Raw genomic sequence first — 23,539 nt, 5'->3', positions numbered from 1 at the left:
ATCTAGTTTCTGAAAAATTTGTTGAGTTACAAAATTCGAACAGCTGGTACTCTTTAGATCTTGTGCGTTTAAAACGTAAAAGAGATAAATGTTATAAAAAAAATTTTATAAGTGATGATAACGATGATTGGAACAGGTACACCGCGGCGCGAAACATATATTCACGCACCTTGAAAAAGGTTAGATGTGCATATATACAACGGAAGATCGATCAACATCAAAATAACAGCAAAGAATTATGGAAAACTTTAAAAAAATTAATGAAAAGTAATAATACATTATCACAGTGCATAACTTTTAATGGTATTGAGGAAAACTCCGCGCGAGTTATTGCAAATAAATTTAACAGTTATTTCGTTGAAAGTGTTCAATCGATCAATCAAAGTATTGATGTGGTCAATGAACCTGACGAGATAATACAGCCGATCCATAATAACTGTAGATTTGATGGTTTTCATCCTATTACTTTTGCAGAGTTGAAAGATATTTGTTTCTCTTTGAAGAGATCGGCTGGTATCGACAATGTCAACGCAAAAGTAATACAAGGTTGCTTTCATGTAATTGGACACGACCTGCTGGACCTTGTTAACGAATCTTTACAAACAGGGCACGTGCCTGAAGTTTGGAAGGAATCTCTTGTGGTTCCTATCCCCAAAATTACTGGGACGGATAAAGCCGAAGAGTTCCGCCCCATTAATATACTGCACACATTAGAGAAAATTTTGGAGCTAATTGTTAAAGGCCAGCTAATGCATTATTTAAACAGTAATGATTTGCTGATCCCAGAACAATCAGGTTATCGAGAGGGACACTCTTGTGAGTCTGCATTGAATTTGGTGTTAGCAAAATGGAAAGAGAAAATCGAGGCTAAAGAAACTATTTTTGCGGTGTTTCTGGATCTAAAACGCGCTTTTGAAACAATTTCTAGGCCCTCATTGTTGCAAACATTAAAGCGCTTTGGTATCGTAGGGACAGCATATAAATGGTTTGAAAGCTATTTGTGTGCTAGAACTCAGAAGACTCGTTTTTATGATTCTGAATCAGTTTCCATTGCTAATACACTGGGTGTACCGCAAGGAAGTGTTTTAGGGCCCATTTTGTTTATAATTTATATTAATGACATGAAGCGAGTTTTACGGTTTTGTGATGTGAATTTATTTGCCGACGACACTGTTCTGTTATTTGCGGCTAAAAACCCAAATGATGTTGAAACACTTTTAAACCAAGACTTACATTATCTGGCGAATTGGTTAAATTTTAAACAACTTAAGCTAAACATTAGCAAAACTAAATATTTGATTATTTCTTCGGCCAACTCCAGACCAGACGTAAATATTGCAATTAATGGTGAGACGATTGATCGCGTGAATGAGTTAAAATATCTTGGAGTAATCATTGATGACAAGTTAACTTTCAAGTCTCACATTGACAACGTCATCAGAAAAATGGCTAAAAAATACGGTATTCTGTGTCGTTTAAAAAATGAATTGACTGTTAGTAGTAAAATTTTGTTGTATAAGTCAATCATTTCACCACATATAGACTTTTGCTCATCCATCTTATTCCTTGCAAATAATACACAAATATTGAGATTACAGCGGTTACAAAATAAAGTAATGCGATTAATATTAAGATGTAATAGATACACTTCCTCGAGTTTCATGCTGGACGCGTTGCAATGGCTTTCTGTGAAGCAACGAGTTATTTTTTGACAATGGTGTTCCTTTATAAAATTTTTAATAATATGCTGCCTCGATATTTGTGTGATCGAATTGATAGGGGAAGTGATTTTCATAGGTACAACACTAAAAACGCGGAAGACGCTAGAACACCACACTTTTTATTTAGTAGATCACAGAACTCTCTGTTATATAAAGGAATTAACTTTTTCAATTCGATGCCCAGACAAGTGAAACGTGCAGCAACAATGGCGGAGTTTAAAAGGCTTTGTATTTCACACATAAAATCTGTTTTGTAGACAGATTTCAACGAATTTTTTGTTAATTAATAAAGAAGATTGTAATATTCAAGTATATTTTTTTCAAATTTATCTGGTACACTAAGTTATTATGTTCATTGATGATGATGGATTTTTGTTTGAATATAGCTAATAATATTAAATAGTAGAGTAAAAAAAAAATGAGTTGACTACACATGTTTGAGCCACGCGCGCGTAGACTGACATAGACAATCTGGATACTGAGTACATCAGTTAAACCCCTGAAATTGAAACAAAAGGCATATCGGGTTGATAAGTTGCTTTTTTGGTTTGTAATATTATATATATTTTCATTAAGATTTTTAATATTTATCTGTTTTCACGATTTAGAACAAAGGGTTGGGAGAAAAAACTGAAAAGGCTTGGGTTTGCCTGTGGACTGTATAGCTCGTTATCGATAACTATAGTATCATAGGATCTCTCTCGTAGTTTTGGATTGTTATCCAGAACCAATTCTGATTAGTTAAAGCTCCTAAATGTTAGGTTCGATTCCTAACCAAATCCAGATAATTTTCGGGTTGGAAACGTTTTGGATGAGCCTTGGATCAATGATGTTATTGGAAAATCGTTTTTTTTTTTTTTAATTTTCAAATTATTGGTATTCTTTTGAAGGGTTACTATGTCTGTATTAATAACCAGTCCGTTATTTGTTTGCCTACTGGTTACATTGTATGTCTTTAAATAATATCTTTCTTAGATAAATCGACCAGCTCAAACCGATGTAGGGGTATGAGGTGGGACCATCATCATCATCATCATTTCAAAAGATAAATTCTAAACATTTTGAACTCTGCCTTCCACAACTGAAAAAACGATTAAGTCCCAGAGAGTAAATTTTTGCAAAAAAATTTATTTCAGATGACAACAATTCTCGACGTTTCATGCGTTTTTAAGTCATTTGGCATCAAAAAAATTTTTTCGAAAACCGCAATTTCACGTACCCCCCCCCCCCCCCTTGGGTGATTTTTCGGTTTTCAAAAAAGCCAAACTTCAATCGCTTTGCGCCACCCCATTTTAAGTCCGATTGAGCTGCAATTTTGCACAGGGTGTTTTTTCGAGCAGGTGAACATTTTGTATAACGTTTTTTTTTTTTGAAATTCGAGATGACCATTTTGCCTGGCACCCTAATATACATCTATTTTCAAATTTATAACAAACAAAAACCACATGGATGTTTCTAAGCCGAAGATTTATTTGCAACTTCAAAATAATCCTCTGTTCAAGTACGGACGCTCGACACCTGTTGGTCGTAGGAAGAACTAAAGCATGTCGTTTGCTCTGTGAAAACTGGAAGCTTTACGACAGAAATCCAACCCAGAGGTAAGGCCAGAGGTAGACATCCAACCCAGAGGTAAGGCATTACTGGCTCATAATTACTGATGTTAAATGCTAAGTCGTAGTAAAAACTGCATTGAAGATCGTACTTCTTTCACCAAGAAAGTATTAGGTGCTAAAATAATGTGTATTTCCTCTTTTGTGATTCATGTTCCCATTCTTAATAGTAGCAAAAAGTTTCAATGCCCGCTTGATTTAAAATGTAGAAAGTATAGTTGAAGTGTCAACATTGAGTTTTGATTGAATCTGATTGATTTATGTGTACGTGAGTGACAGAAGTCGCCCATCAATCATTGATTAATGATCGAATGACTGAGGCAGTTAGATGATGTGACTGAGATAGTAAAATTTTTGTATGGTTCGCTAATCTGATATATGGGATTATTTAGGATTTTTTCATGCTGATACAAAAAAAAATTGAACAAAAAGTTAAACTAAAAAGAAGCTCTAAACTATTCTAAAGCTCAAATCTTCGACCGCATGTGGTCCCACTTTTTCTTTCAAATGCTCTTCGTTGCTAGGTGATGATTTCTCAATTCCACAAACTGACGTCATAAATATGTATCATGTTTTCTATTTATTAAAACTCTGCGTACACTAGTTTCTCGATTAGAAACTTTCTGTTCGAAAGCAAGAATCCTATCACAGAAGTCAATTCGAATATCCTTCTATCTGACTTAGTCAAGCAAAGAAACAGCTAATCGACATCCGCAATAGGCTCCAAAACTTCGTAATCAATACACATATCCAGCTGATTCAGTTGAGATAGGATGTTAGTCAATTATTTTTCTTAGGATATTATTTTCTTACTGTAATGCTATTAGAGATGTTTCCGATCAACTTTTGTATGCTATTAAGGTATTTCTGTACGCTATTTACAATAAAACCACACTTCACTCAATTTGTCAACCGAACTCCGCCCAGATGTATGGAGAATGCCTTCGTGAAGTTGCCCAGCCGTGTGCTGGGCTGTTACCATTAAACGGTAACACTTTATATCGACGTTGCGAACTTATGCTCACTGCAGTTTCTTGTGGTTCTGATGCGATAGTTTTTCTATCATTGATTCCTGCTGACGGTCTTCGAGAAAAGAACAGTTCAAGAATGTCCGAATTTCATTTCATAAATTATTTTGTTAATCAACGTGTTAAAAATACATATTTTTCCAAACAAGTATACGATCCTTTGTACTCAACGTAGTTTATTTTGTATCCAGCAGTGCTTCGTAGGCAACTGTTGCGGTTCTTGAACGCGCATGACCTGACGGAACGATAATTTTTCTCAATATGGTAAAACCAAAATTGCTACCTATTTCACATAGTTATAGTGTACTAATTGAACATGCTTGATTTAATTCCTTTGGAACTCACAAAATTTTATCAACTTTTTTTTTATTTAGATAATATGAACTAATCCAGATTACAACGATTTAGAGACATCGTTGAATGAACCTAATTCTCCTTCTTGAAGTCTTATAAGAGGAAACGAGTTCAAAAGCTTAATGAGGCAAACATACAATTAAAAAATGTCCACTAATGCAAATTTTCAAAAACTACACAACTCAATTGTTCGACTCAATAAGCTTTGGATACTTGGATGGCGGCATAGAAAACCGAAATACATCGGGCAGATAAAAAGCGACGATAACCTAACTCGCGTTCGCAAACCAGATTCAAACCTCTGAAACTGCAGATAACTTTTTCTTACTACATCACTTGTCTATTTTTGTTCCTTTTGGTACTAATTCTTAGTAGTATTCGTATTCTTTGTGGTTTGCGTCTGTTAATATTTTGTTATTCCTAGTAAAACGTAGAAAATAAACATACACGAAAAGCGCAATGCAAACTAAATTTAAATCACGTTGGGACGCCATGCCGTAAAACTATTGATACTCCCAGAGCTCTCGCTGATTTTTTTAACTCGATCACTCTGGTCCGATTTTTACATTGACATCTTCCGTTTGCTCTTGAACCCAACAGCAGATTCGACGGGTTCGTTACTAGGCGTTACCAGATCATTGTGTCCCATAGGAACGGGTTGAGTGTTAATGGAGCAGCACGGTGTTATTCCGCTACCGCTAAGATACGTTGGAAGAGCGTACATCGAGACATTCGCCAGCGGCAGTGGGTCTAATTTTTTGAACATTTTTATCTTTTGTTTTTCCGCCAACACCGGCGACATGTGCTGATGATGTTTCGGTGTCGTTGGCAAACTGGCATAGTTGTTGGACTGGACGTGCTCGGTAGGGCTTCCGACACTTGAACCACGGCCAGAACACTCTCGAAGCATCATCAGATGATCCAGCTTATCGACGGTGGCGTTAAGCTCATGTTCCCACACTTCCTGTTCCTGCTGTTGGCCATCCCCACCTTCAACCGGTCGGACAGCCAATGTTTTCACTTTCTGTCGCAGTAGTTCTAAATTCAAATCGGCATCGTTCATGTAATCATCGGTAGGGTCCTTCTCACTAACGGCGGAACTGGTGGCAATCGATGTGCTTCCCACCGAACGAATCTCACATTTGTCCAGCTCAGTCGATATGTCAGGCATATTACTGCTGAAATTGTTGTACGTGTTAGCGGATGGGCTGAAAGTCACCGAAGACGCTGATGGAGGCAAACTGGATAACTCAGCTCCGACTCCCGGTTCCCGCGGACCAGAGGGGGCAGCCATACTAAGATCTCCACGTTGTTTGTGAATTTCTTCGCTAATCTGCTCCAGGTTCCTAAGAGCTGTTCCGTACGCTGTTTTCGCGGCAGCTATCTGATCCTCTAGTTGCTGAATGCGACCTTTCTGGGCCTCCAGCTGTTCCTGGCACAGTTGCTTCTCCTCAAAGTATGGCCTCGATTTCTGGATGCTGCGTCGGCAACGTTCCTCCAGTTGTTGTACCTAAAACAAAGCATGAGACTCACATCAATCAATCATCACATAACAGCAATTTGCTTTTACTGCTAAAAAGCTAAAGACCCACATTAGACACATATATACGCGCCGGCACATGACGAGAGAATTTCAATTGACCTACAAATCATCAACAGCGAATGGCAGACCGGACGTAACATCGCCGCATCATCGCGAGAGGCACTCGACTATTAGCATTATTGTTTGTTGCGCGGGGTCTTTCCCAGCGCTAGGCATTCCACTGCCGTATGCGTTCTCGCATATAATGAGTGCGATTACATTCCTCCCCCCATCTCACCACCTCTGTAGTCCACTAGTTAACCTGTCGGTTGCAGCATCCCATTACTGATGAGCGCAAAAGCGCAAAATTCCAAACAAAAACTTTTCGTTTTCTACCTACAACCAAACAAATTTACTTTTCATTGTGCAGCAGTCAAAACATGGTGAACTGAAGTTTTTTGATGCACTGACCCATTAACAACATTGCACTTTAAAAAACAGCGTCATTCGAAGGGTGGGACAGGGAGTTACGCAACCGGTCTGGGAGGGTAATTTGCTAGCACAGCAGTTTAAATCTGGAGCGACGAAAAATTAAACGATGAAACTAATTGTATACCAAAATTGTATCTGTTATGACATCTGAAGTTAGCTATGTGGTTCAACACATGATGAGTAGAACATGGTGTAACGGTTTGATCAAAAACTAGGCGCGCGGGGAGGTAGCTGTTTTTGCACTGGAGGGATGGAGACGAACGTCGCTAAGTGACAGCAAGCAAATTTACGAATAACAACATTTCATTAGTTTTAGGGGTTGCGTTTCCACCTGAGTATTGTCCTGCTCCAAATGTGCCACTGCGACACCGATCTTTCACGTAAAGGCCAGAATCCGCGCGTAACTAGATAAGTAGGTACGAATCTGATAACGATAACTGAATAATGATTTTTTTAGAATTTACCTCCGGAACAGCCGTCCACAGTACACCGTGAATCTGGCTGATCAGCACAACTGCACAACTGTTGATTGAAATGTATCAGATATTACAGGAATTTAATCCACGGACCTCTGAATCAAGAGCAATTGTCTTAAACGCAGTTCATGGAGGAGGAAAAACTGAGACGCGAAAAACTGCTGGTGCTGCAAATCTATATGCGGAAAAAAATACTTCAATGCAGGCACCAAAGGTCGACAAATGCAACTACACGACATTTTTTATAACTAGAAATGGTTTTTTTCAGTAAATAAAACTCGAGATACCTAAAGTTCGGGTATTATTATTAATCGATCTTTGTGATCGACGTCAGTAATGCTGAACCTAGAATCAATAATTAGTTTAAACCACGGCCTTTTGATGGTCTAAATCAATAGTATTATCCCAGTACCGATCAATTCATGGAAAGAGTGCACTTTTTTGGTTTCAATTACTAATTTTTTGTCCCGGTAAGCGCTACTGACGAAAGCAGATCAATGCATTATCCACTGCAGGTGAGGATTTAATTATTCTATTTAAAAACAAACTGATGCTATGTCAACTGTTTTTTCAACATGGCTGACTATGCGTTTTAACATACCGTTACACCATGTATCTATACATCATGGTTCCACATTCAATAGACGCACTGAGCATTGCAACATCAAAGTAAGCTGAGTGAAATGAATCAAATGAAATATTTACCTAATTAAATTTTATGTGTTAGGGTAAAGTATCATGAGTGGACCGATTCAATTTTTTTTGACGTACATCGATTTTTGTAACGCATATCGAATTTAGTCGTAACAAATTTGTGACCATCTTTCTAGTTTAGGCTTCGATGTGACGTGCTGGCTTCGGAGTTCAGCGAATTTTACAGCCGTGAGCTGCGACGAATTTTCATCGGCAGTTGGAACGAAGAGAAATAACAATGCGTTGTTAATTTCTAGACACGTTGCACATTTCTGTTCACGTGCCCATTTAGACGATTCTTAACATTATCTGTTTAGACCATATTTTATACTCTTTCATAAGCTTCCACGGGACTCATTTTTGATGTTGTTTGTTGTAAGTAGCTCATAAACATATCTATCACATTGCACATGTTCTCCATTCACTTTCTTTATTAGGCCTTCGTCACGTTATCCATTGTTACACCCGAGTTATATTCGAAATAATGGAAAAAAACTAGACGAACTATTTCTAGGATCTTTTTATTTAATTACGACTTGTTGGTTTGGAGGGTAAATCTGCTCACTTGTCACCGCAGACGCCGATGGTTTGCTCGTGGTAACATCTCTCTCCTTATATTTCCAGAACACCAGGTACGACTCGAACCTTGAGGGCATTCTAATTGAGTGTTGCGGGCGGCTTTGGACTTCAGAACTGGATTTCCATGTAGGTTCTGGATCATTTGTTTCTATTTCTTGTTCACGACATTCAGCTAGTTGAGTTTCATGCCTAGCTGGTAACTCCAAGTTGTCTTGAAGTATTGCGTTTTCAACTGGTGTCTCAACTGGATTTTCTGGAACGTTCGGAAGAACAGGTGGTCGTGCTGTTGTCTCAAGTATGGTTGCTGCTAGTACAAGATGAAGCCCGAACATGTTAACTAGAATGCTCAGCTGACTTGTCGACTCGGGCGGGTTGCCATCTGCTTCACAGTGCTTGAGCTAGTTTCGAATCAGTTTGCGTCGTTTATGCTTCGATTTCTCCTGCTTTCGACCCAGCATCAGTTCTGCTGGCGATTTTCCTCGTAGTGTACGTGCTGGTACTGAACGGTACATCTGAAAAAATACTTGTAACGTCTTTCTGGCAATCTTCTCCATCTAGTTAATTTTCAGCATTGAACGTTTTAGTGTATCGACGAATATTTCTGCTGGGCCGTTATACTGTGGGTGATACGGCGCTGGCCGAAGATGCTGGATTTCATGCTCCTTGCAGAACGCTGCAAAGGTGAACAGCAAACCGTAGTCCGATACTATAGTTTCTAGGTCTCTAAATCGGAAGAACAGTTGATCCAGGACCTCAATAACCGAGTACTAGAAGATTGAATGATTTTGATTTCAGACCATATTAAATGCGCATCAAAAACTACCAGAAAATGTTGGTCGAAGAACGGTCCAGTGAAATCACGGTTTGGTTGCTTTCGGCCATGACTGCAATGGAACCTGCGGTGATGTCTTCAAATGAGTGGCACAGTTGTTTCATTTCTGACAAAATCTTCGATAGCATGATCGATTTTTGGCTAAACACGTAACTGCCAGCGATAGCCTTCATCCTCTCGATTTCGAGATGACCTCGATTGAGTTGCTCGAGAATACGATGGCGAAAGTTAGTCGGAATCACCAACCGATCCGCTATCATCAGACATCCTCTCACGACAGCAAGGGCTTAACGGTAAGTGTAGAATTGTCTTCCATACTGCTTGCGGAGGAAGGACATCCTTTTTGGTTGAACTGAATCACGGGCTATACGACTGGGTATAACCAAACTAGGTAGTGGAGATGTATCTGATTCCGAAGTCGTAGCACAGGATACCTTTTTTCGAACCAAAATATCTTTTCAAGGGTTGGTTGTCGGTTTGCAGCGTGAATTTCCAACCTTGGATCATCCGGTAAAACTTTGTGACTCTAAACACCAGCGCTAAACTTTCTTTCTCCACTTGACTATATCCGATTTCGGCTTGAGTCAGCGAACGGAAGGCATATGCAACTGCCTTCATGAAACCATCAGGGAACCGATATAAAGCAACTACATACTCCAATACCGGACTTCGATGCGTCTGCCGCGATGATGATTTCCAGATTCGGGTCATAGGGCGTGAGCAGTAGGTCTGATTGATTTTTTCAATTAACTATTGACTGGCATGTTGAGGATCAATGAAAATGAACATCCTTTTTCAAGAGTGGATGTCAGAGCCGATGCATTTGCCGAACGAGCTTTGACTCAAAATATGAAAATAAACAGTACCCAGAAAGGGATTAAGGCTGGTGATATCGGTTGGTGCTAGCATCTTGGAAGTTGCTTTAACTTTTGCTAAATCCGGGCGCAAGATATTGGGCGTCGACGATATGCCCCAGATATTTGATCTACCGTTGAAGAATGCTGCATTTGTTTTCTCGAACATGGAACCCGTACTTTTCTAGCCTCCTTAAAAGTGCCGTAAGACATCGATAATGTTCCAACTCAGTGTTACTATGTACAATAATGTCATCTAGGAACGATTTTACGCTGTCGAAGTCAGCTATCCGGACGTTCATTAGCTATTAAAAAGCTGTCATCGATGGGTGTTGATTGTCAACAGCTGCTTCGACTCGTCATTTACTTCATCTTGAAGGTACGCATCCCACAAGTCGGTGATATTGACGAACTTGAAACCGTTCAGCTTAGTGAAGATATCATTCGGAACCGGTAACGGGTAGTTGATTGGCTCCAGAGCAGCGTTCACTCCAGTAGAATAGTTAGCGTAGATGCGTACTTTTCCGTTTGGCTTTTTCACCGAATCGATCGGTGTGATAATTCCTAGTTGCTCCAGACGATCGATCTCGGCATCAACTTTCTCTACAGATGTAACGGAACTGGACGCTTTGGCTTGAACACGAGGCGTGAGGCTTGCTTGGGGAACAGCATGACTTTCGTCTTCTTGAATACGTTCGGAAACACTGCCTTGTACTGCTCGATCGGAAGTTGAATGGAAATGGAACGTACTTAATTGTAAATCGCGGAAAGAGGATGCGACCATAGCTCAAAAAGTTCAATCCAGTCGAGACCGAGCAAATTGAGATTTGAATGTGCGGTTACATTGCAGATTACAGCTTCTTCCCAGAGTGATATAGCTGGTTTGTTCTCCGATAAGATGCAAGGGTTTGCCGGATGCCGTTTTTGCCTTATTAATGGTTGGTTGCAGCTTCGGTGAGATTCTGTCTTGAAACTGTGTTTTTGTCGAATGCTGTGTCGAACTGCAGCCGAATCTTTACTTCGCCGATGATGACATTCAGGAATTTTCTGCGATCGCTACTCACTTGACTTACTGCAAAACCGAGGGAATGCCTTTTCCTAGCGAACCTATACATTAGAGAAATGACAAGACACTCACCGTTAAGGCAACTGTCAACATCAAAACGGATAACGGCAATGCAAAATAATACAGCTCGCCCGTTTTGATGTTAACAGTTGCCTTAACGGTGAGTGTCTTGTCATTTCTCTAATGTATAGGTTCGCTACCTTTTCCTAGTCTCGCTGTACATTTGACAGAGTATAACATCGAAAATACGAAAACGTCAAACCTGATACAAAAACGTCAATAAACTTGAGAATGTTTTGAATTCTAGCACCGCTTGAGGCTTCGTCTTGCACAGTAGAAATGATCGGGTTTCGGGTTCGACGGGTTCGGGTCGGGTTCGGGTTTGAAAATTTTTGAAAGTGTCGGGTACGGGTCGGGTTCTGGTTTGGTGAAAAAAAAACTTTCGGGTTCGGGTCGGGTTCGGGTTTGAAAATGTCGGGTTTATTCCGGGTTTACATATGAAAACCCGAAACCCGACTATAAAATCTATGAAAACTCGGGTTCGGGTCGGGTTCGGGTTTCACAATTTCGGGGACGGGTCGGGTTCGGGTTTCATGGAAATAAAATTTTCGGGTTCGGGTCAGGTTCGGGTTTGAACGAAAAAAAAAGTTTCGGGTTCGGGTAGGGCTTGGGCTTCGACCAAAAAAAAACAATCGGGTTCGTGTTTGAAAAACATGAAACCCGACCATCTCTATTGCACAGGTGCCATTCTTTCGAACTTTCAGGTCCAAGGAGGTGTAGGTGGATTCTCCAATCCTCCCATGAGTTAGCAAAAAAATTTGATAGCTCTATCAGTCAAACTCTAACTATAATGGCGAAAAAAGTGAAGCTACTCCGTTCAGTAGTGTGCGCGTTCAAAAAACGGTACCCCGCCGCGTCAAAAACGGACATCGTGCGGTACTTTTTGGACGCCGGGTATGCTCGTTCCGGCATCTACAACATCTTGACACTATTGGACAACGATCAGGGCACCAAAAGAAAGCTCGGTTCCGGACGGCCAACGACCCTGAGCGACAAGAAGCTTCAAAGGATGCTGAAGAGGAAGACCGAGGGAAAAGTGGCTCCATCGCTGCGTGCACTCGGCCGGGAGGTTGGTGCATGCGGTAAAACAGTGAAAAAGTATCTGGAAAACATGGACATACATGTCAGTAAGCGGCAGTCCCGTCCACTGGTCTCGGAGCTGGAGGCAACGACGCAGCGACAGCGGTTGAATAAGATGATCAAGTCGATTTTCCCGGCGAATCGCGACGTCGCAGTGGTGATAGCGAAGAAAACTATCTCATCCTGGATGGCAACGAATAGCAAGGAACTTCGTATTTCACTTCTCCCACGAAGGAAGTGAGTTCCGAGGTGAAATTTGTTTCACACACCAAGTTCCCCAAGAAAGTGCTGTTGTGGCTGACAGTCAGCGAGAAGGGGATATCAAAGCCGCTTTTCTTTTGCTCCGGGCTGGCCGTGAACGGGGAAATTTATAGTACGAAGTGCCTGCCAGAAGTTGCGTCATTCATCAAGAAATACCATAAGGGCGAAGACACGGTGTTCTGGCCAGATACGGCGTCGGCCCACTACTCGAAGCGATCGTTCGAGGAGATGGAGAGGCTGAATATCGATGTGGTACCGAAGTCGGCGAATCCGCCCAACGTCCTCCAACTGCGTCCCATCGAGAATTTCTGGGCAATCTTGAAGCGCAAGATCTATTCCAACAATTTTGTCGCGAAAATGGAGGAGGAATTAATAGAAAAAAAGGAAGAAAGAGCTTAAAAACATGCCAACACACATGTTTTCGTCCGCCATGGCGAATGTTCCGGTTAACTGCCGGAAGACCGCACGCAAGGACGTAACATTTTTTTGTGGAGCAGCTGACATGATTACTTTACATGGGAAATTTAACAAACTATCTTAGTTTTTTTTTCATCACCATCTGAAAAAAGTCCATTTTTTTACCGGAAACGTTATGAAATTATTAAAACGGAAATATTAAAATGAAATCTATTGTACTAATAATTCTCGGCTACTGTTGCTTATTTGTTCTATTTCTTCAGAATCTTCTTTATGTGATTTTCATATTATCGGGATTTGTGTTAGGGAGATCTTATTTGAAGATGATCTTTAAGTTTTAAATTTATTTTTTGTAGAAATTCTCGAATAGGGTGATAAGTTTGGCACCATTATTAGGAGTTTCATTCGTGTCCCAAAACTTCATTATTTTTTTACAAGTGCTCGTGACTTGTTCTTCACGGAAAATATGTAGCAAATGTTTGTAAAAACTTGCAGTGTATTTTTAGTTCTGTTCGCAAATTGAAAAACAAAATTCTAAGAAAATTCTAAGATTCGCGTCGCGGTTTTGAAGGCAAAGTGTTTCGCCTGGTTCGTTGAGCAAACCATGAAACGAGCTGAGCTTCGTGTATTGAATGTCCGGAAGGTACCGAACCGGCGTGATCTACAAAACACGGCGGCCAAATGCCGCGCAAGGGAGCTGAATCGAGAGACGACACCTACATTAAGGCAGACACATAGCAGCGTCCGGGACTGGAATTCTACGTTGCCAAATCACGGTTTAATGTGCCGAAAGAGATAAGAAAGAAGAAAGTGGACAAATTGTGGCCGAAAAATACTTGCTCTGACAGGTCATATGCCAATGACGTAAACTGAGTAAACCGTACATCACAACGGACACCATTAACAGCGAAATTTATCGTGCCTCCAGAAGCGTCTGTTGCCCTTCCTGCGGTCCCATGGAGGCGAGACATCATTTTGGCCAGACCTAGCATCATGCTATTACGCGCGATCGACGTTGGATTGGTACAGAGACAATAACGTTGTTTTTGTACCTAAAACCGCCAACCCCCCAAATTCACCAGAGATTCGTCCGGTGAGAAGATTTTGGGTTATAACGTAGGCCAAAGTTTGAAAATCGTCCGAGGTGTTAAAGAACGAGTTGGAGTTTAAGAAAGAATGGATGAAAGTGACCAAAGAGGTTGGCTCTACCATTGCACAAAATGTAATGAGGGATCTTGATGGAAAGCAATGGAAGGGAAGTTACATAAAGTAATTATGCCGCAACATATGTATCAGTTCAATGGAATCTAGGTAATAATACAACGCAATAAAATTAATAGAATCTAGGAATAATTTTTTGGCAAGCACTTTTGTTTAGTGCGTTAGATTATTAAACACATACCAAGGGTTTACTTTCAAATTTCTAAACTGGGTTCGTCTAATTTGTAAGTCTAACGTGTTTTGTCTCATAAATAAAAAACTCAACTTTCTTATCAGAAACTCTGTGAAAATATTCGAATTAATTTTCAGTGAATAATGCAGTAATCTTCTATTTCAAAAATAGATCCACCCATGATGAGTTTTCAGACTAACTTCCTCATAATTAATCACTAAACCAATGCTTGAGAAAAAAGCAAACACACAGTTCCTTGCAAAACCCACATCGATACCGAATATCTGTTTGGTTACCCTACTTCTGCCTACTGTATATTTGCTCTTCCCACTCTGACGTTTTCTCTGCTGCATTAGAAAACACAAAAAGACTTTTCCGAAACCCTAGAAAAACAACTCGTCGTCTTTTTTTCGGACAATAACTGCCAACTCGGTATGTATAGATAGTACTTGTTTCGTGTTGATGTGCGTCAAAACGTTTGTATTTTATCAGGTTCACCCACAGTTCGTTGCATGTGAACGAACATTCATATAAGGTCTGTCTAAGGCAAACAACACCCTGTGGGTGTATGCAAACATGTACGCAATCGTGCACAACAGATTGCAACAAATATCAAATTAAAACGCTCTAGCTACCAAATATCACTAAGTCTCGACGATTCTTTTGAATCCTGCGCCATCCTAATGGGCACACGAGCTGCAATTTCAGTCAACCCGAGAGCAGTTAACTGAGGTGTAAATATTAGAAGAAACAAAATACAATACAGAGCAGAAACAGTAACAAATTGTCTCAGATACACGTACCCGCATTAAAACAACCCTTCCTCCAGCAGTACCTTTAACCGATAGAAATATGTTATCGAGTGAAAGTACTAGTAGCGGCAGACATACGCTACGCGTGACTGAGCCATTGTAAAACAAAACCAGCTACATAACTAAAAGCTCCGATCTCACTCATAGTTTCTTTCTTTGGGTGGTGTTTCCTCAATGCGCTTAGTTGTCGATGCTCCTTCGGAGGGGGAGCCCGCAAGCCGTGCAGCTATCACGTGGCAAACGAAATTAAGAACCCTGTTTGGCACGAAGGGTGACCCAGATCGACAAATCGTGCATTCCCATGGGCATTTCTCCTTAGCTCCTATTATCAGATTGTGGAACACGTTGAAGCACAAAACGTGAAACCGCGCGTTCTCTGGTTTAAAAGGAATGGGAAACACTGTGTGTTGGGGTTAACAGGGGATCATTAAATGTTAACCTAGAAATGGTTAAGAAATGGAGCCATTTATAACGTATTATCTGTAGCTGAAAATCAATAGCAACGATGAAAACTCGCCTCGAAGTTGGTTTCGTGAGAAAAGATAATAAATACGTCGCACGCCGTGTCACAATCGACTTATAGTGCAACTTCAATGCACCTCGGATTTTTCTTCACCAAAAGTTAGTTTAGGATCCAGGCTTTCAAATGAAAGTGGTTTTCAAATATTCTATCGGGGAAAACTAAAATAAAATGAGTTTGAATTTTTTACTTATGTTTCGACAATTTTTGCCCATTTATGGAGACACTAGGTTTATTGAATTTCATGGTATCGTAACGTTATAAGCAATGTGTGTGTGTGTGTGAGAGAGAGAGAAAGAAAGGAAGATATAAAAAGAGCACTCGTTTGCTTAAACTTGCAATGATTGTTTAGTTCCAATAGGACCTGAAAAAGTGCCTAAATGCAACGAAAGTACACAGTTACAAAACCTTTCGATGCTGGCTGGGAATCCTCAACATCATGTGGTTTCGGAAACCATTCGAAACAAGTCAACAAATGAGCCGTTGAGAGCAAAAGTGGTACATGTGCCATTGAGTAAATTTTTCAGGAGACGCGGTAAACGAAAACACTCTAATAGTAAATTATTTTCAACAATTTTTTTCCCACATAACTGCACTAAATCATTGCTGGAAAGGTTTCAAAAGACGGTACATAAAAGTATAACATGTTCTGGTTGAGAAACTTACACAATCTTCAATGGAAAAACATGTACCACTTTTGTTCTATGGGAAAAATAATGACAACCAGAAAACGTTGAGAGCAAAAGTGGTACATGTCCAGTGTGAGCATGAAGGATGCATTATAGCTCTCCTATCTTAGGACATAGAACATTCATGTCTTCAGCAGAGTTGTCCAAGTGACTGAGTACTATAGAATGATGATCTGTTTGTTAAGGAATTCTGTCGCTTCGTGGTAACAGCATACGAGTGGATACTGAAATAGGTAAAATGTTTTCTTTTAGAAAATAGTCACGTGTACACTAGCGCCACGTGAGAAAATTCAAAAGCAGACAAATCAATATTCAATCATTTAACAATTCTGCTTAAGAGATGATTGGTTTATATCCTAAGATCCTCGACTTACAATTCATCTAACATGCACAGACTGGACATGTACCACTTTTGCTCTCAACGAAATGGTGATTATGTAAATTACCAAAAATTGTTTTGGCTGTAACTTTGGTTTAGGTTATCAGATCTCGGTTTTTCTTGTATATTCTAGTACATGATTGCGTTCTGCATCAATTTATGCAAAAAAAGGTTAAAAAGGGCACATGTACCACTTTTGCTCTCAACGGCTCAAATGATCAATGGTAAGTTTCACTAATTTGAGGGAAAACCTAAACGTACACGGGAAAGTTCAAGTCTTAGTCAATTAAAAAGTTTCTAGAAACACTTTATTGCCCACTTGATTTGTTCAGGAGAGTTTGAGGCAACTTAATTGTCTATCTGAAAAACATATTTTGAATAAATAAAAGAAAACTGAGATGACTTGAATTCTATTCCGCCAATACTTTTCGATAGAAGTTCAGACTAAAATTCATGTTTTCTTTATCTCACAGTCACTTCTTCATTTCTAAAAATATGCAAAGTTGCTTTGGGTAGTAAGGCCTACACATTCATGAAGGTTTATTGAATTTTGATAGGGTGCTGCCAATGTCTGATCGAGCTGGCACGAAATCCTTCACAACTTTTGTTCGAATTTTGCACAACAAATTTGTGAATTGCGTAATGCAAAATTTGTACAATGAATACGTTGCCATCGATCGAAACCAGAATATATATCATATCCAAAAAAACGTGATGTTTTGGTAAACTTGGTTTCAAGCGAACGATCAGTTTAAGGACACTCAAAAAACCGTGGTTTATTTTCGTGAGCCGGTTCATGGCTTTACCAAACCTAGTGCCTTCTTTATTGTTATGTTTCGCAACAGAGCTTATATATGGATATCGCAAATTCATCAATTATTTTTGCGAAAGCTGGTTGGCTTAAGGATATCCAATAACCCCGAAGATTCGAAAATATTATAAAATTTATTATAACTAAGTTTTGCTTTGCAAGTGAAGGACTTGGACGGTGTTTGGAACACACTATTGAAACTATTCACCATGATTCTGCTAAAACATGGATGAATCATTAAGTTCCTAAAACGCATGAAAGATATCAGCAGAACATCATACAACTAAAATCAGTGCGCAAATCTGGAAAATAACCAATACTGCAAATGTATTTATTATTGTCGCCATCACTTTATATGGAACCACAGTAAAAAAAATACATTATCATGAACATTTTGTATTATTTTTTTCCTATCGATAAAAATCATATTGTACACACTACTACACTCTGAGCCGGATTTAAGGGGGGGCCCAGGCCCCGGGCCCCCACATTTTTGGGGCCCCCACAAAACGAGAAAAAGTTCTTTTCTCTATCAAAAATGAGATTCAATCAAAAGTTCAATTTACAGCAAGAAAATTTGAACAGACCATTTCAATTTGTAACTTTTCTTCAGTGTTATTTTTTCGCGAGCGCCAATATCACAACTACATCCAAGATCCTTCGATTCTCATGGAATGACACACATTAACACACCATTTGAATCGAACCAGCGCGCATGGGAGATCAAGCAGGAAAGAAAATACATAATCCACAAGTTTTTTTAATGCATTGCTGTTGATTCCGAAAATAAGTTTACTTGTCCGAATCAGGGATACCAGATTTGCGTTGTAAAATGCAAATGTTCAGAGTCCGTGTGCAGATTTTGTTGACCTGCAGATGTGTGTAGTTTTTTCCTAGTTTCTGTAGATTATTGCCAGCGTAGCCTTATATTTGCGCAGTCTTACTCGAATTGTGTGCAAATTTTTGCCTGCGGATCGCATTTTTTTCAAATTGCGGCAGGTTTTTTTCAGATATCAAGAAAAAAATTCCGGATTTCGAGCAGTTGCAGACATCTTTCGAAAACATCTGGCATCTCTGGTCCAAATCAGTTAGATCTGGCTATAAACAGTGAGCAAGAACCGAATTTATTATTATATTTATTCAAAATGAGCTGTCACCACAAAACCTCGCGTATATCAAAGTGGAGCTCAAAAAAGATGATTACATGAAGAAAAAAATCAAAAACTCGTTAGTGCCTTGCAAAAATTATTTTATTTAAGGATTTATTTTAGCCTAATGATCTCGAACGCAACTGGAGAAAGGTCTTTTTCGAAGATGAAACCGATTGAAAACAGGTACGACTATGAAGAGTGGAAGGCTGTCAAACTTAGCATTGTTAAGTTGAGAGTACAGTATTCTGAAGGAGCTGAATGTTGATTATTCAATCAATAAGTTCTCTGCAAAAAAAAAAACTCGTAAAAAAAATCTAGCAAATTTTTGGTAACTTTTCAATAACAAATAAATGTTTTTAACTCGTACGATAAAAAACGGGTTTGTTTTATTTTGGGGCCCCCACTGAAAACTGGGCCCCGGGCCCCCACAATCGTAAATCCGGCTCTGACTACACTACACAGTTTCTCCCTTATTCTTTCCCCTCCTCCCCTCTCCTTCTCTCTCTTTCTATCTCTCTTTTATCTACACATACACACACACTCATACAGACACTATTTTTATCATTACAATACCATATGTTGCAATGTATTAAGCGTCGTATACGGGCAAAAATTATGGAAAAAGTTAAAAAAAAATCAAACTCATTTTATTTTAGTTTTCCCCGATAGAATATTTTAAAACCACATTCATTTGAAAGCTTGGACCCTAAGCTAACTTTTGGTGAAGAAAAATCCGAGGTGCATTGAAGTTGCATAATAAGTCGATTCTGACACGGCGTGCGTCGGAACACGAAATGTCACCAAAAGTAAGACAGTCGAGCTTGGCCCCTATCAAGAATATCAAGAAAGCAAACTGCAATGATAACCCTATAGTTCCATCATACTCACTTTCAATTCCGCTTCATGAAAAATTTTCGCTTTTTTCTGATGCTCGGTACCACTTTCCGTTTTTTGTTTCTCGGCGTCCGTCACCTGAAATTAGTGGAAAAGTGTAAATACTTTAATGAAACGAAACCAAAAATTGATTTTTCATAATTCACAATACAGCTGCCTTAGAGCTATTCTTTGAGCGGTTCTCATAACCTTCTGAAGGTAGCTTTATTGAGCACTGTTACTGTCAGCAAAAAACCAATTTGCTTGCAGGAGCCGCCATACGTTTTTAGTTTGTTGATTTTGTGTTTATTTCATTCGTAAATCGTCAGCCATAAAGAACAGAGTTTATGTTCTATGTTGGTGATAAAAAATAAATTTACTTGGCATCAATGCCAGTGTTTCAAACCAGATCGATATCTTTCGGGCTTAAAAATCAAAGAAAAATGTAATGACGAGTGGACGATAAAGAGGCATTGTTCAACTACGCACTCAGATCTTATCTTTGAATTAAACATTCACGGCTTTAAAGTAATCAAAACACGACAACCCATGATTATTTATATTGTATGATGTTATGGTTATAACTTGTAAGCTTTCCATGTAAGAATTTCTATTTCTATTTAAAAATATAGATAATAAACGTATAACTTTTGAGCTATGTAAAAATGCTAGTTGTACAATTTATATCGTTGTTTCGATTCGATTGTTTTTCATAGATAAATGTTGCTATTTTTGATTCACAACCCTGGAAGGTATTTGAAGAATTCCGTTTCTCTTCAATCACTTCACCGACAGTCATGACACTGAAGGAATGCAAACCAAAGACAGTCCACTTCGTGCAGATCACTAGAATGCTATTAGCAGAATTCTGTCTCACAACTGCTGCGGAAAATTTGCATAAACGAACGCCGGCACAGGTACTCGATAGCGCATAAAAACCGATTTAAGTATAATGAGCCCTCGAATGCGTCTCGAAAGCACGTACAAAGTACAATCAAGCCTATAACGGTTTGAGTCGAGTGCCAGCGCACTGGTGCAAAACGCTCGGTGTGCGTAAAATGCGACACTAACCGGGAATCACGAAGCGTAACGTTTCAAAGCCCCTGCTGCTGCTGCTATGTGTAGCGCAGAATACGCGCTCCAGCAACAAAGAATAAAATCCTATGTATAACCGTAGCGAAGTGTTTGCTGGAGCGGAATAAACTCGAGAGAAAAATATCATTATTGCTTCAGAAAGAGTATCCAAAGGCATCAGGTTAATTACGCATGCTAAAACGCTCCTGCATTTGTTCCTCAATGAAATGCAACAAGTAGTTGCTGCTGATAAATCAGCAGGTTGAAGAATGCAATTTCATAACAACAAACGTGCTACCCGTATAAATTACTACACAGTTACCGATCGATTGTTCCCAACGCATTGTTGTTTACAAAGCATTAGCAATTTAGCATACCTTTATCGTAGCATGATTCAACATCTCCTGCCAAGCGTTATCAAACTGCCACTCCTGGGAGTTGCTAAGGAAGCGTTGCTCCGCCAGAGCAACCGTTTCCTTTGCCGCCGCATGGATTTCGTTGGCCCGCTGATACTTGATGGCCGCCGCCTGGCATTCCAGCTGCGCTGCCTTGGCTTTCTCGAGTGCTTCGTAGTACGGTCGCGCCTTGTCGATACAGCTGCCCAGTTTCTTGGAAGACAGTTTCAGTCGCCGGGTGGATTCGTTCATCAGAATCCGGAAGGTAGATTTGGCTTCCTGCGGATGGGATGAGAAAAAAGGTTGTTCAATCAGAAAATTGCACTTTATTCAATCTGAATTCGTAGAAGAATAATGAAACGATCTATAAATCCAGTTGCATAACTCGAGAACAAAAGCCGGGAATTCCCACTCAAGTTGAATGTCACGCATACCACGCCGACGCAACCTATCGTTATTCTTTGCGCTAGTAAATAATTACATACAACCGCGATATAAAAAGTATACTTTGAACGGTGTAATTTATTTCCAAATAATAAAGCAACTAAAATTAAAGTTTTGCCAGTGTGAACGGGCGCAAGGGCCTCACGAAAGGTCAGGGTCTACCGTTGTGAGAAGTGAACTAATTCTCAGCACGATGGCAGTTCTACAAAGAAAGCTTATCATATTGTGACGCAGCATAAGAAGAATAATGTCTTGACCTCACAGTTCATTCGCGCTATGAGCTAAGCTGGCGAACACTTGAAGAACCTGCTTGCCTGCCTTTCCGGTTACCCGCATTGTAGACCGGCCGATTAAGACCGACCATTATTCACAGAAGGCGTTCAAGGACAAAGAAATGTTCCCACAATTTACACTATACACGCCTTGCTGCCGTTTTGCAACGTACGTGAGCTGGCGTGAAAAGCTAATTTCCATAAACGACGCTTGGAACCTTAGCCATATGGCAACGTATTCGTTCCTGCCACTTTTCCGTTGGACCTCGACAGTTGTGTCGGTAAACTGTACCTTTTAGGAGCTGCTAATACAAACAAACAAAAAATCAGCCGTTGTTGCTGCCGAAGCATGCATGTTGCATTTAACACGTACGGGAAGTGAATAATACAGCCAAACGTGTTAGTGTTTACCTGTTTACATTAACTGTAGAACAATATTTCTTAAACTTTTAGCTTTCGAGTTCATATCGTAAAAGATTTCGGTTAGGAATAACGTTTCGAACACTAAATAGAGTTTCCAAAATTTTTTATTTAGCAAAATAATTAGGTGCTTTCAAATAAAGATGATTTCCAATAGTTCTCTTTTTACTAATTTCAAGACGTATAAACATGTCCTGCTGGCAATATACTACTATAACATACTTTCTTCAAGAAATAAAGTTTGCAGGTTCGAAATTCTGTTTTAGAATATTGATATACTTATTTTTTTCTAGGGGCGAAAAAGGTTAATTATTACGTTTGGTTCGACCAGCAGACAATGAAGGCCAAATTTTATGTCTTCAAGGTAAGAAAGGCGGTTAACCGAACCGATGAACAGAATACGGTAGCCAAATCCCACGCCAGGAAGCTGTAACGCGAGTGGTTGGTGCAGCTGAAATGCATCGTAATGAACGACGAGACGTACATTTTGGAGTTTTTCGTCGCAAAGTCCCACTTGGATTTTCCGAACAAGTTCACACAGAAGGTCGACAAATTTGTCGAGATATACTTGGTATGGCAGGGAAGCTGCGGGTGCGACAAATTGTTGGTTGTTGATTTTTTGCTCCTCTTACAGATTCGACAAAACTCGCCAGAACTTTGCCAAACAATTTTAGGCGATTGAGAAGGGCATGCTCCGGAAGACAGAGGAGGTCTGATGAAAGCATGGCGCAAGTGTTATACAGGATTTGATAGCTAGCGTTAAGTCCAAAATGCGGGCATTTACTCTAGAAGATGAGGTTGAATAAACCAACTTTGCAAAAACATAGCTTATATGTGTTTATTTATTTCCTGAGAGTTTCAAAAATATTCAACTTAAAATGAATTTCTAGTGATCATTTTTGTCTGTTGCATTTTTTTCGAGTACGGTTTTTAAGGTGGAGCCCTAGATTCCTGCCTGTGGTTGGCGTAAACTAGCATTTCTTGAAGGTTTCAAAAATGAAGTTATTTTTATTTATAAACAAAATAGTTATAAGTGTACCCCAGTGCGAACGCTGGAGCAACCCAAAGGTAACTGAAATGGATTTGACAGTTATTTTGACGTAGAATTACGTCGTACGGCAACATATATAGGGGTACAAAAAAAAATCTCAAATACAATTTCTTTTAGAAAAAAAGGTTCAATGGGGCGAGCTTCGGGATAGTTTGGTTAATTTATCTTCTTTGGTGCATATGAGACATTGTTAGATTTTAACCCCTCTAG

The 23,539-nt window shown here is 39.6% G+C and overlaps 1 protein-coding gene across 2 annotated transcripts in view; it reads right to left on the bottom strand.

Moving 5' to 3' along the window:
• Positions 1 to 3,892: 3,892 nt before the first annotated feature.
• LOC129724118 (SH3 domain-binding protein 5 homolog) overlaps positions 3,893 to 23,539 on the bottom strand; it is a 37,830-nt gene continuing 18,183 nt past the window's right edge. For both annotated transcript variants that reach the window (XM_055678757.1, XM_055678756.1), the window contains exons 3-5: positions 21,125 to 21,421; positions 19,689 to 19,772; positions 3,893 to 6,223 (exon numbers count right to left, since the gene is read on the bottom strand). In XM_055678757.1, coding sequence (XP_055534732.1) covers positions 5,276 to 6,223; positions 19,689 to 19,772; positions 21,125 to 21,421 — 1,329 coding nt within the window. In that variant the 3' untranslated portion in view covers positions 3,893 to 5,275. The remainder of the gene's footprint in view (positions 6,224 to 19,688; positions 19,773 to 21,124; positions 21,422 to 23,539) is intronic.

Source organism: Wyeomyia smithii, chromosome 2, assembly GCF_029784165.1.
Source record: "Wyeomyia smithii strain HCP4-BCI-WySm-NY-G18 chromosome 2, ASM2978416v1, whole genome shotgun sequence".
In the NCBI taxonomy this organism is placed as follows: domain Eukaryota; kingdom Metazoa; phylum Arthropoda; class Insecta; order Diptera; family Culicidae; genus Wyeomyia; species Wyeomyia smithii.
This window is presented reverse-complemented; position numbering and strand designations above follow the sequence as displayed.